This window comes from Xenopus laevis, chromosome 9_10L (assembly GCF_017654675.1).
Source record: "Xenopus laevis strain J_2021 chromosome 9_10L, Xenopus_laevis_v10.1, whole genome shotgun sequence".
NCBI classification, from domain to species: domain Eukaryota; kingdom Metazoa; phylum Chordata; class Amphibia; order Anura; family Pipidae; genus Xenopus; species Xenopus laevis.
Window position 1 is genome coordinate 9,718,704 of NC_054387.1, and position 18,554 is coordinate 9,737,257.

At 39.6% G+C, this 18,554-nt stretch overlaps 3 protein-coding genes across 3 annotated transcripts; all 3 read right to left on the reverse strand.

The window, feature by feature from the left end:
* Positions 1-4,060: 4,060 nt before the first annotated feature.
* LOC121398373 lies at positions 4,061-7,571 on the reverse strand. The gene is made up of 6 exons (XM_041577558.1): positions 7,154-7,571; positions 6,302-6,410; positions 5,738-6,124; positions 5,426-5,612; positions 4,793-4,888; positions 4,061-4,492 (listed from the first exon to the last, which is right to left on the reverse strand). Exons 1-6 carry the CDS (start codon positions 7,253-7,255, stop codon positions 4,132-4,134), a joined length of 1,242 nt encoding a protein of 413 aa, XP_041433492.1. The 5' UTR covers positions 7,256-7,571; the 3' UTR covers positions 4,061-4,131.
* Positions 7,572-9,431: 1,860 nt separating this feature from the next.
* On the reverse strand, positions 9,432-11,589 carry LOC121398153. The gene is made up of 4 exons (XM_041576853.1): positions 11,305-11,589; positions 10,993-11,179; positions 10,366-10,455; positions 9,432-10,063 (listed from the first exon to the last, which is right to left on the reverse strand). Exons 1-4 carry the CDS (start codon positions 11,585-11,587, stop codon positions 9,703-9,705), a joined length of 921 nt encoding a protein of 306 aa, XP_041432787.1. The 5' UTR covers positions 11,588-11,589; the 3' UTR covers positions 9,432-9,702.
* A 3,578-nt stretch (positions 11,590-15,167) lies between these two features.
* Positions 15,168-17,151, reverse strand: LOC121398150 (FK506-binding protein 5-like). The gene is made up of 4 exons (XM_041576850.1): positions 16,867-17,151; positions 16,555-16,741; positions 15,920-16,018; positions 15,168-15,620 (listed from the first exon to the last, which is right to left on the reverse strand). The coding sequence occupies exons 1-4, from the start codon at positions 17,147-17,149 to the stop codon at positions 15,260-15,262; spliced, it is 930 nt and encodes a 309-aa protein (XP_041432784.1). The 5' UTR covers positions 17,150-17,151; the 3' UTR covers positions 15,168-15,259.
* Positions 17,152-18,554: the final 1,403 nt, after the last annotated feature.

Sequence of the window (18,554 nt, forward strand, 5' to 3'; positions counted from 1 at the left end):
GCTAGTGCATTGAGCGCAATAGCGCTCTTTGCACTAGTGGAGCCGAATTTCCGGTTTAAACCCGGAAGTTCGGCTCTTAAAGTTACAAGAGGCGGCTTTTTGACCCCCCTTGTAACTGGCCGCTCGCTGCCGCCCGAGGCAAGGGTTTCACCTTGCCTCATGGCAGAAGCGGCCCTGGTGGCTTTGTATCGGCTACTAAATAAGGGGGAGCTTTCTTTGTTGGCACCCTCAAATACAGATGGAGCACGCATCACAACGGCCTTTAACCTTGATTAAAAGGAACCTGTATAGAGTGTTAGTCGACGGTAATGTTTCAAATAACACAAATTATTTTTGTACAGTATCTGGTCCTTTGCGACTAATACGGAATAACAGCTCGTGTTCTGTTCCTTAACTTTTAGCTAGAAAAACACAGCCGTGCTCCTCTCTCTTTCTGCTGCATTCAGGAGAACTATGAGCAAGGAGACCCATTAGAAGTCAGCTTTCATGCTGCCCATTGTTGCTCCATGCTGCTTTGGTTACTCAGAATAATGAACATAAAAGGCCATTGTACAAAACATTCTGAAGCCTCTCACCCCACCACCTTCTTGAGCTCTTGACGCTCTGCCATGTCCTGCGCTTCCGCAGCTTTAGTGGATCTCAGTCTCTCCCTGTCGTTTTGTTGGTCTAAAAACATTTATCCAAACTGGGCGAGTGAGGACTTGCATAAATGAGGGCCGTCTTTGGGAGTGAATGGCCTGGGCCTGTAGGGGTTACATTATGTCGATAAGTAGGAATGTCTTTGGAAATGTACTTTAAGGGATACCGTCATGGGAAAAAACGATTTTTTCAAAACACATCAGTTAATAGTGCTGCTCCAGCAGAATTCTGCCCTGAAACAGATTTTTTTTATATTTAATTTTGAAATCTGACATGGGGCTAGACATATTGACAGTTTCCCCAGCTGACCCCAGTCATGTGACTTGTGCTCTGATAAATTCCATTCACTCTTTACTGCTGTACTGCAAGTTGGAGTGATACCCTTTCCCCCCCAGCAGCCAAACAAAAGAACAATGGGAAGGTAACCAGATAACAGCTCCCTAACACAAGATAACAGCTGCCTGGTAGATCTAAGAACAACACTCAATAGTAAAATCCAGGTCCCACTGAGACACATTCAGTTACATTGAGTAGGAGAAACAACAGCCTGCCAGAAAGCAGTTCCATCCTAAAGTGCTGGCTCTTTCTGAAAGCACATGACCAGGCAAAATGACCTGAGATGCACCTACACACCAATATTACAGCTAAAAAATACACTTGCTGGTTCAGGAATGACATTTATATTGTACAGTGAATTATTTGCAGTGTAAGTGTAATTTAAAAATAAAAATGACACAATGAAAATCATGACAGACATCTGCTGAAGGGTAACAGGCTGATTAGTGCTTAGGCATTTTTTATCTACTGTATACATCTTGTTCTACCATCAGCATGTAACCCTGCTATTCATACTCTCTTCCCCCCCCCAAAAGCTGGCCATAGATGTAAAGATTTTTAAAAGATCTTTTCGTTGTCGTTATCATGAGACCACGGTTATCTCAAAACCATCGTTTAAATGTACGATTTATCCATCAACTAAAAAGACCATTTCAGGCGATATTGCCAGGAAAACCGAGGGGAGCTGCCTGCTTGGCCCTGCAAACGTAGATAGATTGCACTGGGACTGATTGAAAAATTTTTACTGACAGATGTTGGACGAAAAATCATCAGATGTACCATTGTTCGATTCCCACTAATCTGACGTATTGGTCGGATTTCTCTAAAATCAGTCGTCTATGGGGACCTTTACTGTGACCATGTTGCCCTAATATCTTACCATACCATCTATTTGCTTACGGAATCCTCTAAATAAGTATTCAACAGACTTGACTTAATATAAAAATAAAATATATGAGATCATATTGCCAGCGGCGTTCCTTTCCATTTTGCCACCTGAGGCAGCCTTCATTCTGCCAACTCCCACCCCTCGGCACCCACAGCACTCAAACTTCCAGCGCTAGAGGGGGTCGCGTGGTCCACGTCACGCCAGAGGGGGTCGTGGGCGGTCCAGTCGCTAGTGGAGAGAGCGCAATTGCGCTCTCTGCCCTAGAAGAGCTGAATTTCCTGGTTAAAAAACAGAAATTCAGCTCTTAGTTACCAGGAGCGATAGTTACCATTTCTGCTGCCCCTGGCAACCAGAGGGGGCGCTGCTGACTGAGGCGTGTGTCTCAACTCACCTCATTGGTGGAGCGCCCCTGCTTATTGCAGTTCAGTTTGTTCTTGGCCCCTGGGCATAGTCCCCTCGTTAAATAGAGGGGTGTGTAATGGGACGAGATGGCGGAATTCAGGCAAGATATACTCCAGGCAGTGCTGTCTAATAAAGCACAAAGTGGCAGGCCCTAAGGGTGCCAGGAGCCTCTACTAAGGGTGCCAGGAGCCTCTACTAAGGGTGCCAGGAGCCTGTACAGAGGGTGCCAGGAGCCTGTACTGAGGGTGCCAGGAGCCTGTACTGAGGGTGCCAGGAGCCTGCACTCTCAACTCTGGGCAGTACTTTGCTACATCTATACTCATTGTGTTTGTCAAGGATCTAAATGATTTCACAGTTCCTGTATATTATCTTCAGAGTTGTGGGCACTGGGAGGAATACTGGCAGGTGGGGGGGGAGGGCAGAATGTAATCTAATTCCCATTTCCATTCTTTACAACTTGGATTAAAGGGGACAACTCTATTCTAATGTAACGTTCTACATAAAGTTACTGCACAGGATAGTAGTAAGTAGTAGTAGTAGTAGGAAGTATTCTCGTTTTTTAGCTCTTCAAGCAGAACAGAAGACACATAATTCCACCCATCCCAGCACGTTATGGATTATATTGCTTTCTCGCCGAGATCTTCACACCATACTCTGATTTCTGAACTTGACACCCACCTCAATGCAAATGCATTAAGCGTTGTCTGTCGTCATTATCATAATCTCTCTTGTGATCTTAATTGTTAGGGGCAAATTCACTAAAGGGTGAAGTGACTAACGCGGCAAAAATGTGGTATTTCGCCGATTTACTAACGGACGCTGGCGTAACTTTTCTATCGAAGGAGATAGACTCTAGCAGTACTTTGCTCCTATACGCCTGGCGCAGTCGCGCTCTGGCGAATGGACGTAACTACGCTAATTCACTAACATGCGGAATTTACTGAACGTTCCCTCTTGCACCAGACTTGCCTTCGCTACCTCAGACCAGGCGAAGTGCAATAGAGTAGATTGGACTTCCAAAAAATAATAGTTGAACATTTTGCCAAAAAACGCGTGTCTTTTCCTGTTACAGGGTGAGAGGCTGAAAAAGAGCGTGATTTTTTGGGAGGTAACCGGCTTCCCCCCTACATTTCCTAACATATGGCACATAACTTATACACTGGGATCATGTGTAGGGCAATATAACAACTTTATTTTATTTTATTAAGGTTTCCCGGGCTTGTGTAAAGGCAAGTGGGGTCCTCCTGTGTCCTGTCTAAATGAGCATTAACGGGTGCAATTCTGCCCAGGGTAATGAGACATGGCCCCTGAAATGTATTGTTTTGGAACCGTTAGGGGCATATTTATCAAGGGTCGAAATTCAAAATTGAAAAACTTAAAAATTTGAATTCAAAAAGACCAACTGAAATTAAGTTGAAGGTTTTTTGGCTGAAAAGGTCCCTATTTGGCCGATTTCGAAATCTACGTTTTCCCCGAAAAAAATTTGATTTTCCAAAGTCCAGCAATTGACTCCAAATAGGCTCTAGAAGGTCCTCCATAGGCTAAAACAGCAATTCAGCAGGTTTTAGATGGAAAATAGCTCGAAATTCAAATTTTTTGAGTTTGAAAATTCACCTTGACCTTTGATAAATCTGCCCCTTAGTGTATCTTTTTAAATGTCATGGTATCTCTTCTATTCCCAAGAAATTCAAACAAATGCATCGTCGATACCCCCAAGACCCACATTAGTCACTAATAGTAAACGCTGAAATAAAAACGACTGTATTCCACAAATATTTTTGTTATATGATAAATTTATTTATTCTGAAGATATATCCGCTGAGGCTGATTAAACATGTCAAGTCTTCTTAGTCACTTTCATCCGCCTAACCGAGTTTCTCACTTGATTCCTCTTCTGAACTCGTTTCTCTTTCATATTCTGAGGCGGATTTTTCGGATTTATAAGTCTCCCAATCATCGGATTTATCAGACTCCAAATCATCGGATTTATCAGACTCCGATTCAGCAGATGTAAATTTTGCTTCCTCCTCTTCCTTCGATCTATCACTGGTTGTCTCATCCTCAATATGGACACTATCCTTCATAGATTTCTCTTCCTCCGTTTCGCTCTGACTGTCAGTCGTTGTCTCATCCTCAATATGGACACTATCCTTCATAGATTTCTCTTCCTCCGTTTCGCTCTGACTGTCAGTCGTTGTCTCATCCTCAATTTGGACACTATCCTTCCTGCAAACAAAATAAGGACAATACATTCTAATACTCTTCAGAATAAGAGGGACTTTTATCAGACAAATAACCCAATAAAGCAACTCGCTTTAATTCTATAGAAAATTCCCAATCATCTTCTTTACTGAAATAAGAGCAAACTTGTATGTTGCTAAATAAGTTGTAATAAATGAATTCTTTAAAGGCCTGTGCTAGACTATTCCACCCCACACACATTCCCCTGTTTTTATTTCTGTTAGATACAAATGTATAGAATCAAAAGCTTTAGGGAATAAAGCAAATATTCTGCACATTACAAACCATTGAGCTGCTTTGGGGGTGTCCTCCTTTGGGGCTTCAACATCCGTGCTTTCATCATCATCATCATCATCATCATCATCAAGAAAATAGATACAACTGTAGAAAGAAAAGAAACTGTAAGGTTGCTGAACGCTTCCTTAATAGGACACTTGTAATTCTAAGCTGCTGGAAAAGAAATTTCTTTAAATGGGTAGTTTATCTTTAAGTTAACTTTTACTTATACAATGGTTATTTCTAAGCAATGTTTCAATTGGTCTTCATTATTTATTTTTTATCTTTTTGCTTTATTTTTATGCTTTTAGGCCTTCAAATAGGGGTCACTGACCCCATCTAATAACAAATGCTCTGTAAGGCCTCAAAGCTACTTTGTATTACTCATATTTCTATTCAAGTCCTCTCCTATTCATATTCCAGTCTCAATGCATGGTTGCTAGGGTAGTTTGGACCCTAGCAACCAGATTGCTGAAACCGCAAACTGGAGAGTTGCTGACTAAAAAGATAACTCAAAAACCACAAATAAAAAAAAAGAAAACCGATTGCAAATTGTCTCAGAATATCACTCTGTACATCATAGTAAACGTTAATTTAAAGGTGAACAACTCATTTAAAACTCCAGTCACTTGTCTGACTTACCACATAACGGTTGTTATCAGTGCCGCTACGGACAGGAATGATAGTACTGCTATCACTACAATAATCGTAGTCCTCCCGTGTTTATGATCAAGTAGCATAACAAAAAAATCAGTTTGGTTGGAGGCAGCAGTTGTACTCATTATGGATGTCGCCATTACAGTCGGTTTAACGTTGGCACGGGAGGCACCTATATAAAAAGAAAGACGGGTAAGTGACGGCTGATATTTACAACACCACAACTATATAAGAAATATTATCACTTCCATATTATAAAGAATAGAAATAGTATAAAGTGATGCATGTAGAGCTCACCTGAGGCTTGCTTTTGGTCTGAAATGGTAATTGTGGTTTTGGGATAGGCTTCGTGCAAACTGCCATCTAGTGCCATCCATACTTCATAAACGCCCGTGTCTTTGGCGTCGACGGGATCGATAATCAAGGTGCAGTTGCCTTTCTTTACAAGAGGTACAAAGAGCCCAAATCTGTGGCCGATCTCTGGGTTCCTTCTGATTCCCTCGCTATTCAGTTGGATGATAGGGGTGTATCTTCCTTCCTCTAAAGAGAGTTTACCCCATTCCAGTTTTACTTTAGTCATGTCTAGCGGATGGACTGGTAGAAATTTACAGGGTACCAGGCGCCGGGTACCTGGCTTCAGGGTCAGGTGTGTTTGCAAAACTTTGAAATTTCGGATTTGCATAGCTGAAAGAGAGTAAAAAGCAGTGTACAGTTACAGTCGCTAAACATTCTCTATAGTCACACGCAAGAGGTTCGGCATTGAACAGCCGCGTAGCTTACTAGTGGCCAATAAAGGGGTATATATGGCTTTAAACACATTTGTGTCACTAGAGGGAAATCCGTTAGAATTACGACATTTACCTGGTGCACAATTACACGACTGTATCAACATTCCAATGATTATCAAAATGTAGATGAAATAATTGTATCTGGGAGCCATCACTGCTGCACAGATCTCGCGCTTCTTCTGCTGTACGGAAGAAAAGGGTTTATTATTAATATCATGTAAATAAATGGTAGAACATAATGTAATGCCTGCACAGGCTAGACCCAAGGGTAAACCCAACCTATGAATATCTAACTCCCACTAATCGAAATCACCAACTTGTCGCCACTTTCCTAAAGAGGGAAAGGTTTTTTATTATTTGTAGCTTTTGAGTTATTTTGCTTTATTATATATATATATATATATATATATGTATAACAATCTGGTTGCTAGGGTTCAAATTACTCTAGCAACCATGCATTAATTGGCATAAGAGACTGAAATATTAATAGGAGAGATGAATAATAAAAAGTAGAATTAACTATATATTTGTAGCCTTGCACTTGTTTTTAGATGGGGTCAGTGACCCCCATTTGAAAGTTGGAAAGAGTCAGAAGAAGGTGGCAAATAAATCAAAAGGGATGAACAAAATAAATCATGAAATCCAATTGAAAAGTTGCTTAGATTGGGGCCGTTCTATACCGTACTAAAAGTTAACTGAAAAGGCTGAGCCACACTGGCTATTTAAAAAGGCAGTTTTTTCCTACATTGTGCCCATTGGACCACTAAGATCTTAGGGGGTCTTATCATTTGAAGTTTCTTCCCCTCTGTATTTATTTAGTGTTATTCTATGTATCAGTGAATGTCTATGATAAAGCAGTTGCTCATCTGTCCCAATCTAACTTTGGAATATAGAGTTAAAGTCAATTATTATCTTGTATACTCACAGTTCTCCTCGTTATAGAGCCAGAAAAATGGTCTAATCGATGAATCTTATCAAGTTTACTTCTCTGTAGTCTGTAAATGTTTCTTTTTAAATCTTCTTGCATTTGAAAAATTTGATTGAATAAAAAACTTAAGGTATATTTGAAAATATAGGTTAAAGAATAAAATAAGGTTTGGTCTTGTGAATATCTAAAGACAAACTGAGCTCACAACTGGTAAATACCAGTATTAAGCCAGCTGTTGATGATGTCATAATGTTACTTGCTATCACCTGTTGACGATGTCATAATGGGATAATTGCTTTCACCTGTTGATGATGTCATAATGTCCAGTTAGTTACCATAGTAACTTTGATGTCATAATGGCTATATTTGTTACCATAGCAACAGCTCTGTTGATGCCAACAGAGCACAACAACAACAACTGCAATATCAGGAGAATAGGAGAGGCCTGAATAGAATGATCAGTAATAAAAAGTAGCAATAACAATACATGTTAAGCCTTACAGAGCATTTGTTTTTTTTAGATGGGGGTCAGTGACCTCCATTTAAATCTGGAAAGAGACAGAAAAAGAAGAAGGCAAATAATTCAAAAACTATAAAAAAAGAAAAAGTGAAGGCCAATTGAAACATTGCTTAGAATTGACCATTCTATCACATACTAACTTCAATGTTAACCACCTTTTTAACAGTGCAATAAACCCCTGATTAATTAATTTGATCAGCCCCATCTAGCAAGTTGATCACGATAATCACCACTATACACCGCCATATAACTTTGCTCTGCAGAGGCAAATACCACACGGCACTGCAAAAGCCTATAGTAAACTTTTAGTATCTTTGTCCCCTACATTCATTTGGCAATTAACAAGTATATCTTTCTGATGTTCAAGTCTTGTAAAAGAGACGGCCCTTGCAGCCGGATCATTGTGAGAAAGGCTATATGTTTTATCAATCATTTGTCATCTGCTATCGGCTCCAGAGAGGAGTTCATTCTTTATTAATCACTTTATTTGGTGTCTGGCCAGCAGGGCCGGGCCAAGGTAGTTTGGCACCCTAGGCAAGGGTTCAGGTCCGGACTGAGAATTAAAATAGGTCCTGGCATTTCAGGTACACAGAGGCTCAATCAGCCCCCACCAGCCCACTAAATACTGACTTTCTATTGGACTTTATAGCAGCCCCTTTGGCATTTGCCAGAACCCACAGATTGCCAGTCCGGGCCTGCAAGGATTCCAATCAGCGCCGTCCTGCATTAGTATTTCCTACCTTACCATTATGGTTTTTTATTATTGAATGAAACTTTTCATTTATATAAATATCAATCTGAAAAAAGCACTTACTGACACCCGTTAATTGTCACGTTATGGTGTCATGTACCTGTGCCAGCAGCCATCACTTTGCCCCAATGCAACATTGCCAGCAGCCATCACACTGCCCCCATGTACCTGTGCCAGTAGCCATTATGCATCAATATTGCCCAAGGCCCAAGTCCCCCATCTGGACCTGTGCCATGTCAGCAGCTATTATGCATCAATATTGACACCAAGGCCCAAGCTCCCCCCATCTGTACCTGTGCCAGGAGCCAATATGATAGCCATCAATATTGCCCCTATGACTGTGCCAGCAGCCATTAGCCATCAATGTTGCCTCAAGCCCCCCATCAGTACCTGTGCCTGCAGCCATTATGTATCAATAATTAATTGTCCCCAAGTCCCCCCATCTGTACATGTGCCAGCAGCCAATGAGGCTTGAGCCCATATCAATCAATACTGACAAAGCCCTACCTGTACCTATGCCGCCCAGCAGCCATTTACCGGCAATGTAGCTGCCGGTAATTTGTAATACCATTTACAAAAGCCCGCCGGTGAAAACGTACATTTTCTTCGGCTTCTTTTTCCATCACGGCCCGCCCCTTTAGATCCCACCCACACCACTGGCCGGTCATTTATTTTTTTTTTTAAAAGGTGGCAACCCTAGTAATCGGACATGGCCCCTGAAATGTATTGTTTTGAAACTGTTAGGGGCATATTTATCAAGGGTCAAATTTCAAAATTGAAAAACTTCAAAATTTGAATTCAAAAAGACCAACTGAAATTAAGTCGAAGGTTTTTTGGCTGAAAAGGTCCCTATTTGGCCGATTTCAAAATCTACGTTTTCCCCCAAAAAACTCTGATTTTTGAAAGTCCAGCAATTGACTCCAAATAGGTTCTAGAAGGTCCCCCATAGGCTAAAACAGCAATTCAGCAGGTTTTAGATGGGAAATAGCTCGAAATTCAGATTTTTTGAATTTGAAAATTCACCTTGACCTTTGATAAATCTGCCCCTTAGTGTATCTTTTTAAATGTCATGGTATGTCTTCCATTCCCAAGAAATTCAAACAAATGCATCGTCGATACCCCCAAGACTCCACATTAGTCACTAATAATAAAAGCTGAAATAAAAACGACTGTATTCCACAAATATTTTTGGTACAGGATAAATTTATTTATTTTGAAAATATATCCGCTGAGGCTGATTAAACATGTCAAGTCTTCTTAGTCACTTTCATCCGCCTAACCGAGTTTCTCACTTGATTCCTCTTCTGAACTCGTTTCGCTTTCATATTCTGAGGCGGATTTTTTGGATTTATAAGTCTCCCAATCATCGGATTTATCAGACTCCAAATCATCGGATTTATCAGACTCCGATTCAGCGGACGTAAATTTCGCTTCCTCCTCTTCCTTCGATCTATCACTGGTTGTCTCATCCTCAATATGGACACTATCCTTCATAGATTTCTCTTCCTCCTCTTCGCTCTCACTGTCAGTCGTTGTCTCATCCTCAATATGGACACTATCCTTCATAGATTTCTCTTCCTCCGTTTCGCTCTGACTGTCAGTCGTTGTCTCATCCTCAATTTGGACACTATCCTTCCTGCAAACAAAATAAGGACAATACATTCTAATACTCTTCAGAATAAGAGGGACTTTTATCAGACAAATAACCCAATAAAGCAACTCGCTTTAATTCTATAGAAAATTCCCAATCATCTTCTTTACTGAAATAAGAGCAAACTTGTATGTTGCTAAATAAGTTGTAATAAATGAATTCTTTAAAGGCCTGTGCTAGACTATTCCACCCCACACACACATTCCCCTGTTTTTATTTCTGTTACATACAAATGTATAGAATCAAAAGCTTTAGGGAATAAAGCAAATATTCTGCACATTACAAACCATTGAGCTGCTTTGGGGGTGTCCTCCTTTGGGGCTTCAACATCCGTGCTTTCATCATCATCATCATCATCATCAAGAAAATAGATACAACTGTAGAAAGAAAAGAAACTGTAAGGTTGCTGAACGCTTCCTTAATAGGACACTTGTAATTCTAAGCTGCTGGAAAAGAAATTTCTTTAAATGGGTAGTTTATCTTTAAGTTAACTTTTACTTATACAATGGTTATTTCTAAGCAATGTTTCAATTGGTCTTCATTATTTATTTTTTATCTTTTTGCTTTATTTTTATGCTTTTAGGCCTTCAAATAGGGGTCACTGACCCCATCTAATAACAAATGCTCTGTAAGGCCTCAAAGCTACTTTGTATTACTCATATTTCTATTCAAGTCCTCTCCTATTCATATTCCAGTCTCAATGCATGGTTGCTAGGGTAGTTTGGACCCTAGCAACCAGACTGCTGAAACCGCAAACTGGAGAGTTGCTGACTAAAAAGATAACTCAAAAACCACAAATAAAAAAAAAGAAAACCGATTGCAAATTGTCTCAGAATATCACTCTGTACATCATAGTAAACGTTAATTTAAAGGTGAACAACTCATTTAAAACTCCAGTCACTTGTCTGACTTACCACATAACGGTTGTTATCAGTGCCGCTACGGACAGGAATGATAGTACTGCTATCACTACAATAATCGTAGTCCTCCCGTGTTTATGATCAAGTAGCATAACAAAAAAATCAGTTTGGTTGGAGGCAGCAGTTGTACTCATTATGGATGTCGCCATTACAGTCGGTTTAACGTTGGCACGGGAGGCACCTATATAAAAAGAAAGACGGGTAAGTGACGGCTGATATTTACAACACCACAACTATATAAGAAATATTATCACTTCCATATTATAAAGAATAGAAATAGTATAAAGTGATGCATGTAGAGCTCACCTGAGGCTTGCTTTTGGTCTGAAATGGTAATTGTGGTTTTGGGATAGGCTTCGTGCAAGCTGCCATCTAGTGCCATCCATACTTCATAAACGCCCGTGTCTTTGGCGTCGACGGGATCGATAATCAAGGTGCAGTTGCCTTTCTTTACAAGAGGTACAAAGAGCCCAAATCTGTGGCCGATCTCTGGGTTCCTTCTGATTCCCTCGCTGTTCAGTTGGATGATAGGGGTGTATCTTCCTTCCTCTAAAGAGAGTTTACCCCATTCCAGTTTTACTTTAGTCATGTCTAGCGGATGGACTGGTAGAAATTTACAGGGTACCAGGCGCCGGGTACCTGGCTTCAGGGTCAGGTGTGTTTGCAAAACTTTGAAATTTCGGATTTGCATAGCTGAAAGAGAGTAAAAGCAGTGTACAGTTACAGTCGCTAAACAGTCTCTATAGTCACACGCAAGCGGTTCGGCATTGAACAGCCACGTAGCTTACTAGTGGCCAGTAAAGGGGTATATATGGCTTTAAACACATTTGTGTCACTAGAGGGAAATCCGTTAGAATTATGACATTTACCTGGTGCACAATTACACGACTGTATCAACATTCCAATGATTATCAAAATGTAGATGAAATAATTGTATCTGGGAGCCATCACTGCTGCACAGATCTCGCGCTTCTTCTGCTGTACGGAAGAAAAGGGTTTATTATTAATATCATGTAAATAAATGGTAGAACATAATGTAATGCCTGCACAGGCTAGACCCAAGGGTAAACCCAACCTATGAATATCTAACTCCCACTAATCGAAATCACCAACTTGTCGCCACTTTCCTAAAGAGGGAAAGGTTTTTTATTATTTGTAGCTTTTGAGTTATTTTGCTTTTTATTATATATATATATGTATAACAATCTGGTTGCTAGGGTTCAAATTACTCTAGCAACCATGCATTAATTGGCATAAGAGACTGAAATATTAATAGGAGAGATGAATAATAAAAAGTAGAATTAACTATATATTTGTAGCCTTGCACTTGTTTTTAGATGGGGTCAGTGACCCCCATTTGAAAGTTAGAAAGAGTCAGAAGAAGGTGGCAAATAAATCAAAAGGGATGAACAAAATAAATCATGAAATCCAATTGAAAAGTTGCTTAGATTGGGGCCGTTCTATACCGTACTAAAAGTTAACTGAAAAGGCTGAGCCACACTGGCTATTTAAAAAGGCAGTTTTTTCCTACATTGTGCCCATTGGACCACTAAGATCTTAGGGGGTCTTATCATTTGAAGTTTCTTCCCCTCTGTATTTATTTAGTGTTATTCTATGTATCAGTGAATGTCTATGATAAAGCAGTTGCTCATCTGTCCCAATCTAACTTTGGAATATAGAGTTAAAGTCAATTATTATCTTGTATACTCACAGTTCTCCTCGTTATAGAGCCAGAAAAATGGTCTAATCGATGAATCTTATCAAGTTTACTTCTCTGTAGTCTGTAAATGTTTCTTTTTAAATCTTCTTGCATTTGAAAAATTTGATTGAATAAAAAACTTAAGGTATATTTGAAAATAAAGGTTAAAGAATAAAATAAGGTTTGGTCTTGTGAATATCTAAAGACAAACTGAGCTCAGAACTGGTAAATACCAGTATTAAGCCAGCTGTTGATGATGTCATAATGTTACTTGCTATCACCTGTTGACGATGTCATAATGGGATAATTGCTTTCACCTGTTGATGATGTCATAATGTCCAGTTAGTTACCATAGTAACTTTGATGTCATAATGGCTATATTTGTTACCATAGCAACAGCTCTGTTGATGCCAACAGAGCACAACAACAACAACTGCAATTTCAGGAGAATAGGAGAGGCCTGAATAGAATGATCAGTAATAAAAAGTAGCAATAACAATACATGTTAAGCCTTACAGAGCATTTGTTTTTTTTAGATGGGGGTCAGTGACCTCCATTTAAATCTGGAAAGAGACAGAAAAAGAAGAAGGCAAATAATTCAAAAACTATAAAAAAAGAAAAAGTGAAGGCCAATTGAAACATTGCTTAGAATTGACCATTCTATCACATACTAACTTCAATGTTAACCACCTTTTTAACAGTGCAATAAACCCCTGATTAATTAATTTGATCAGCCCCATCTAGCAAGTTGATCACAATAATCACCACTATACACCGCCATATAACTTTGCTCTGCAGAGGCAAATACCACACGGCACTGCAAAAGCCTATAGTAAACTTTTAGTATCTTTGTCCCCTACATTCATTTGGCAATTAACAAGTATATCTTTCTGATGTTCAAGTCTTGTAAAAGAGACGGCCCTTGCAGCCGGATCATTGTGAGAAAGGCTATATGTTTTATCAATCATTTGTCATCTGCTATCGGCTCCAGAGAGGAGTTCATTCTTTATTAATCACTTTATTTGGTGTCTGGCCAGCAGGGCCGGGCCAAGGTAGTTTGGCACCCTAGGCAAGGGTTCAGGTCCGGACTGAGAATTAAAATAGGTCCTGGCATTTCAGGTACACAGAGGCTCAATCAGCCCCCACCAGCCCACTAAATACTGACTTTCTATTGGACTTTATAGCAGCCCCTTTGGCATTTGCCAGAACCCACAGATTGCCAGTCCGGGCCTGCAAGGATTCCAATCAGCGCCGTCCTGCATTAGTATTTCCTACCTTACCATTATGGTTTTTTATTATTGAATGAAACTTTTCATTTATATAAATATCAATCTGAAAAAAGCACTTACTGACACCCGTTAATTGTCATGTTATGGTGTCATGTACCTGTGCCAGCAGCCATCACTTTGCCCCAATGCAACATTGCCAGCAGCCATCACACTGCCCCCATGTACCTGTGCCAGTAGCCATTATGCATCAATATTGCCCAAGGCCCAAGTCCCCCATCTGGACCTGTGCCATGTCAGCAGCTATTATGCATCAATATTGACACCAAGGCCCAAGCTCCCCCCATCTGTACCTGTGCCAGGAGCCAATATGATAGCCATCAATATTGCCCCTATGACTGTGCCAGCAGCCATTAGCCATCAATGTTGCCTCAAGCCCCCCATCAGTACCTGTGCCTGCAGCCATTATGTATCAATAATTAATTGTCCCCAAGTCCCCCCATCTGTACATGTGCCAGCAGCCAATGAGGCTTGAGCCCATATCAATCAATACTGACAAAGCCCTACCTGTACCTATGCCGCCCAGCAGCCATTTACCGGCAATGTAGCTGCCGGTAATTTGTAATACCATTTACAAAAGCCCGCCGGTGAAAACGTACATTTTCTTCGGCTTCTTTTTCCATCACGGCCCGCCCCTTTAGATCCCACCCACACCACTGGCCGGTCATTTATTTATTTTTTTTAAAAGGTGGCAACCCTAGTAATCGGACATGGCCCCTGAAATGTATTGTTTTGAAACTGTTAGGGGCATATTTATCAAGGGTCAAATTTCAAAATTGAAAAACTTCAAAATTTGAATTCAAAAAGACCAACTGAAATTAAGTCGAAGGTTTTTTGGCTGAAAAGGTCCCTATTTGGCCGATTTCAAAATCTACGTTTTCCCCCAAAAAACTCTGATTTTTGAAAGTCCAGCAATTGACTCCAAATAGGTTCTAGAAGGTCCCCCATAGGCTAAAACAGCAATTCAGCAGGTTTTAGATGGGAAATAGCTCGAAATTCTGATTTTTTGAATTTGAAAATTCACCTTGACCTTTGATAAATCTGCCCCTTAGTGTATCTTTTTAAATGTCATGGTATGTCTTCTATTCCCAAGAAATTCAAACAAATGCATCGTCGATACCCCCAAGACTCCACATTAGTCACTAATAATAAAAGCTGAAATAAAAACGACTGTATTCCACAAATATTTTTGGTACATGATAAATTTATTTATTTTGAAAATATATCCGCTGAGGCTGATTAAACATGTCAAGTCTTCTTAGTCACTTTCATCCGCCTAACCGAGTTTCTCACTTGATTCCTCTTCTGAACTCGTTTCGCTTTCATATTCTGAGGCGGATTTTTCGGATTTATAAGTCTCCCAATCATCGGATTTATCAGACTCCAAATCATCGGATTTATCAGACTCCGATTCAGCGGACGTAAATTTCGCTTCCTCCTCTTCCTTCGATCTATCACTGGTTGTCTCATCCTCAATATGGACACTATCCTTCATAGATTTCTCTTCCTCCTCTTCGCTCTCACTGTCAGTCGTTGTCTCATCCTCAATATGGACACTATCCTTCATAGATTTCTCTTCCTCCGTTTCGCTCTGACTGTCAGTCGTTGTCTCATCCTCAATTTGGACACTATCCTTCCTGCAAACAAAATAAGGACAATACATTCTAATACTCTTCAGAATAAGAGGGACTTTTATCAGACAAATAACCCAATAAAGCAACTCGCTTTAATTCTATAGAAAATTCCCAATCATCTTCTTTACTGAAATAAGAGCAAACTTGTATGTTGCTAAATAAGTTGTAATAAATGAATTCTTTAAAGGCCTGTGCTAGACTATTCCACCCCACACACATTCCCCTGTTTTATTTCTGTTAGATACAAATGTATAGAATCAAAAGCTTTAGGGAATAAAGCAAATATTCTGCACATTACAAACCATTGAGCTGCTTTGGGGGTGTCCTCCTTTGGGGCTTCAACATCCGTGCTTTCATCATCATCATCATCATCATCATCATCATCAAGAAAATAGATACAACTGTAGAAAGAAAAGAAACTGTAAGGTTACTGAACGCTTCCTTAATAGGACACTTGTAATTCTAAGCTGCTGGAAAAGAAATTTCTTTAAATGGGTAGTTTATCTTTAAGTTAACTTTTACTTATACAATGGTTATTTCTAAGCAATGTTTCAATTGGTCTTCATTATTTATTTTTTATCTTTTTGCTTTATTTTTATGCTTTTAGGCCTTCAAATAGGGGTCACTGACCCCATCTAATAACAAATGCTCTGTAAGGCCTCAAAGCTACTTTGTATTACTCATATTTCTATTCAAGTCCTCTCCTATTCATATTCCAGTCTCAATGCATGGTTGCTAGGGTAGTTTGGACCCTAGCAACCAGATTGCTGAAACCGCAAACTGGAGAGTTGCTGACTAAAAAGATAACTCAAAAACCACAAATAAAAAAAAGAAAACCGATTGCAAATTGTCTCAGAATATCACTCTGTACATCATAGTAAACGTTAATTTAAAGGTGAACAACTCATTTAAAACTCCAGTCACTTGTCTGACTTACCACATAACGGTTGTTATCAGTGCCGCTACGGACAGGAATGATAGTACTGCTATCACTACAATAATCGTAGTCCTCCCGTGTTTATGATCAAGTAGCATAACAAAAAAATCAGTTTGGTTGGAGGCAGCAGTTGTACTCATTATGGATGTCGCCATTACAGTCGGTTTAACGTTGGCACGGGAGGCACCTATATAAAAAGAAAGACGGGTAAGTGACGGCTGATATTTACAACACCACAACTATATAAGAAATATTATCACTTCCATATTATAAAGAATAGAAATAGTATAAAGTGATGCATGTAGAGCTCACCTGAGGCTTGCTTTTGGTCTGAAATGGTAATTGTGGTTTTGGGATAGGCTTCGTGCAAGCTGCCATCTAGTGCCATCCATACTTCATAAACGCCCGTGTCTTTGGCGTCGACGGGATCGATAATCAAGGTGCAGTTGCCTTTCTTTACAAGAGGTACAAAGAGCCCAAATCTGTGGCCGATCTCTGGGTTCCTTCTGATTCCCTCGCTGTTCAGTTGGATGATAGGGGTGTATCTTCCTTCCTCTAAAGAGAGTTTACCCCATTCCAGTTTTACTTTAGTCATGTCTAGCGGATGGACTGGTAGAAATTTACAGGGTACCAGGCGCCGGGTACCTGGCTTCAGGGTCAGGTGTGTTTGCAAAACTTTGAAATTTCGGATTTGCATAGCTGAAAGAGAGTAAAAGCAGTGTACAGTTACAGTCGCTAAACAGTCTCTATAGTCACACGCAAGCGGTTCGGCATTGAACAGCCGCGTAGCTTACTAGTGGCCAATAAAGGGGTATATATGGCTTTAAACACATTTGTGTCACTAGAGGGAAATCCGTTAGAATTATGACATTTACCTGGTGCACAATTACACGACTGTATCAACATTCCAATGATTATCAAAATGTAGATGAAATAATTGTATCTGGGAGCCATCACTGCTGCACAGATCTCGCGCTTCTTCTGCTGTACGGAAGAAAAGGGTTTATTATTAATATCATGTAAATAAATGGTAGAACATAATGTAATGCCTGCACAGGCTAGACCCAAGGGTAAACCCAACCTATGAATATCTAACTCCCACTAATCGAAATCACCAACTTGTCGCCACTTTCCTAAAGAGGGAAAGGTTTTTTATTATTTGTAGCTTTTGAGTTATTTTGCTTTTTATTATATATATATATATGTATAACAATCTGGTTGCTAGGGTTCAAATTACTCTAGCAACCATGCATTAATTGGCATAAGAGACTGAAATATTAATAGGAGAGATGAATAATAAAAAGTAGAATTAACTATATATTTGTAGCCTTGCACTTGTTTTTAGATGGGGTCAGTGACCCCCATTTGAAAGTTAGAAAGAGTCAGAAGAAGGTGGCAAATAAATCAAAAGGGATGAACAAAATAAATCATGAAATCCAATTGAAAAGTTGCTTAGATTGGGGCCGTTCTATACCGTACTAAAAGTTAACTGAAAAGGCTGAGCCACACTGGCTATTTAAAAAGGCAGTTTTTTCCTACATTGTGCCCATTGGACCACTAAGATCTTAGGGGGTCTTATCATTTGAAGTTTCTTCCCCTCTGTATTTATTTAGTGTTATTCTATGTATCAGTGAATGTCTATGATAAAGCAGTTGCTCATCTGTCCCAATCTAACTTTGGAATATAGAGTTAAAGTCAATTATTATCTTGTATACTCACAGTTCTCCTCGTTATAGAGCCAGAAAAATGGTCTAATCGATGAATCTTATCAAGTTTACTTCTCTGTAGTCTGTAAATGTTTCTTTTTAAATCTTCTTGCATTTGAAAAATTTGATTGAATAAAAAACTTAAGGTATATTTGAAAATAAAGGTTAAAGAATAAAATAAGGTTTGGTCTTGTGAATATCTAAAGACAAACTGAGCTCAGAACTGGTAAATACCAGTATTAAGCCAGCTGTTGATGATGTCATAATGTTACTTGCTATCACCTGTTGACGATG

Excerpts from the sequence above, each read along its gene's own strand:
- LOC121398373 (XM_041577558.1), bottom strand. The coding sequence starts at position 7,255 with ATGCAAGAAGATTTAAAAAGAAACATTTACAGACTACAGAGAAGTAAA. Across the intron at positions 5,613-5,737 it reads AGACCAAAAGCAAGCCTCAG|GTGCCTCCCGTGCCAACGTT; the intron begins GTGAGCTCTACA and ends CTTTTTATATAG. Across the intron at positions 4,889-5,425 it reads CTGATAACAACCGTTATGTG|TTGTATCTATTTTCTTGATG; the intron begins GTAAGTCAGACA and ends TTCTTTCTACAG.
- LOC121398153 (XM_041576853.1), bottom strand. The coding sequence starts at position 11,587 with ATGACTAAAGTAAAACTGGAATGGGGTAAACTCTCTTTAGAGGAAGGA. Across the intron at positions 10,456-10,992 it reads CTGATAACAACCGTTATGTG|TTGTATCTATTTTCTTGATG; the intron begins GTAAGTCAGACA and ends TTCTTTCTACAG. Across the intron at positions 10,064-10,365 it reads ACCCCCAAAGCAGCTCAATG|GAAGGATAGTGTCCAAATTG; the intron begins GTTTGTAATGTG and ends TTTTGTTTGCAG.
- LOC121398150 (XM_041576850.1), bottom strand. The coding sequence starts at position 17,149 with ATGACTAAAGTAAAACTGGAATGGGGTAAACTCTCTTTAGAGGAAGGA. Across the intron at positions 16,742-16,866 it reads AGACCAAAAGCAAGCCTCAG|GTGCCTCCCGTGCCAACGTT; the intron begins GTGAGCTCTACA and ends CTTTTTATATAG. Across the intron at positions 15,621-15,919 it reads ACCCCCAAAGCAGCTCAATG|GAAGGATAGTGTCCAAATTG; the intron begins GTTTGTAATGTG and ends TTTTGTTTGCAG.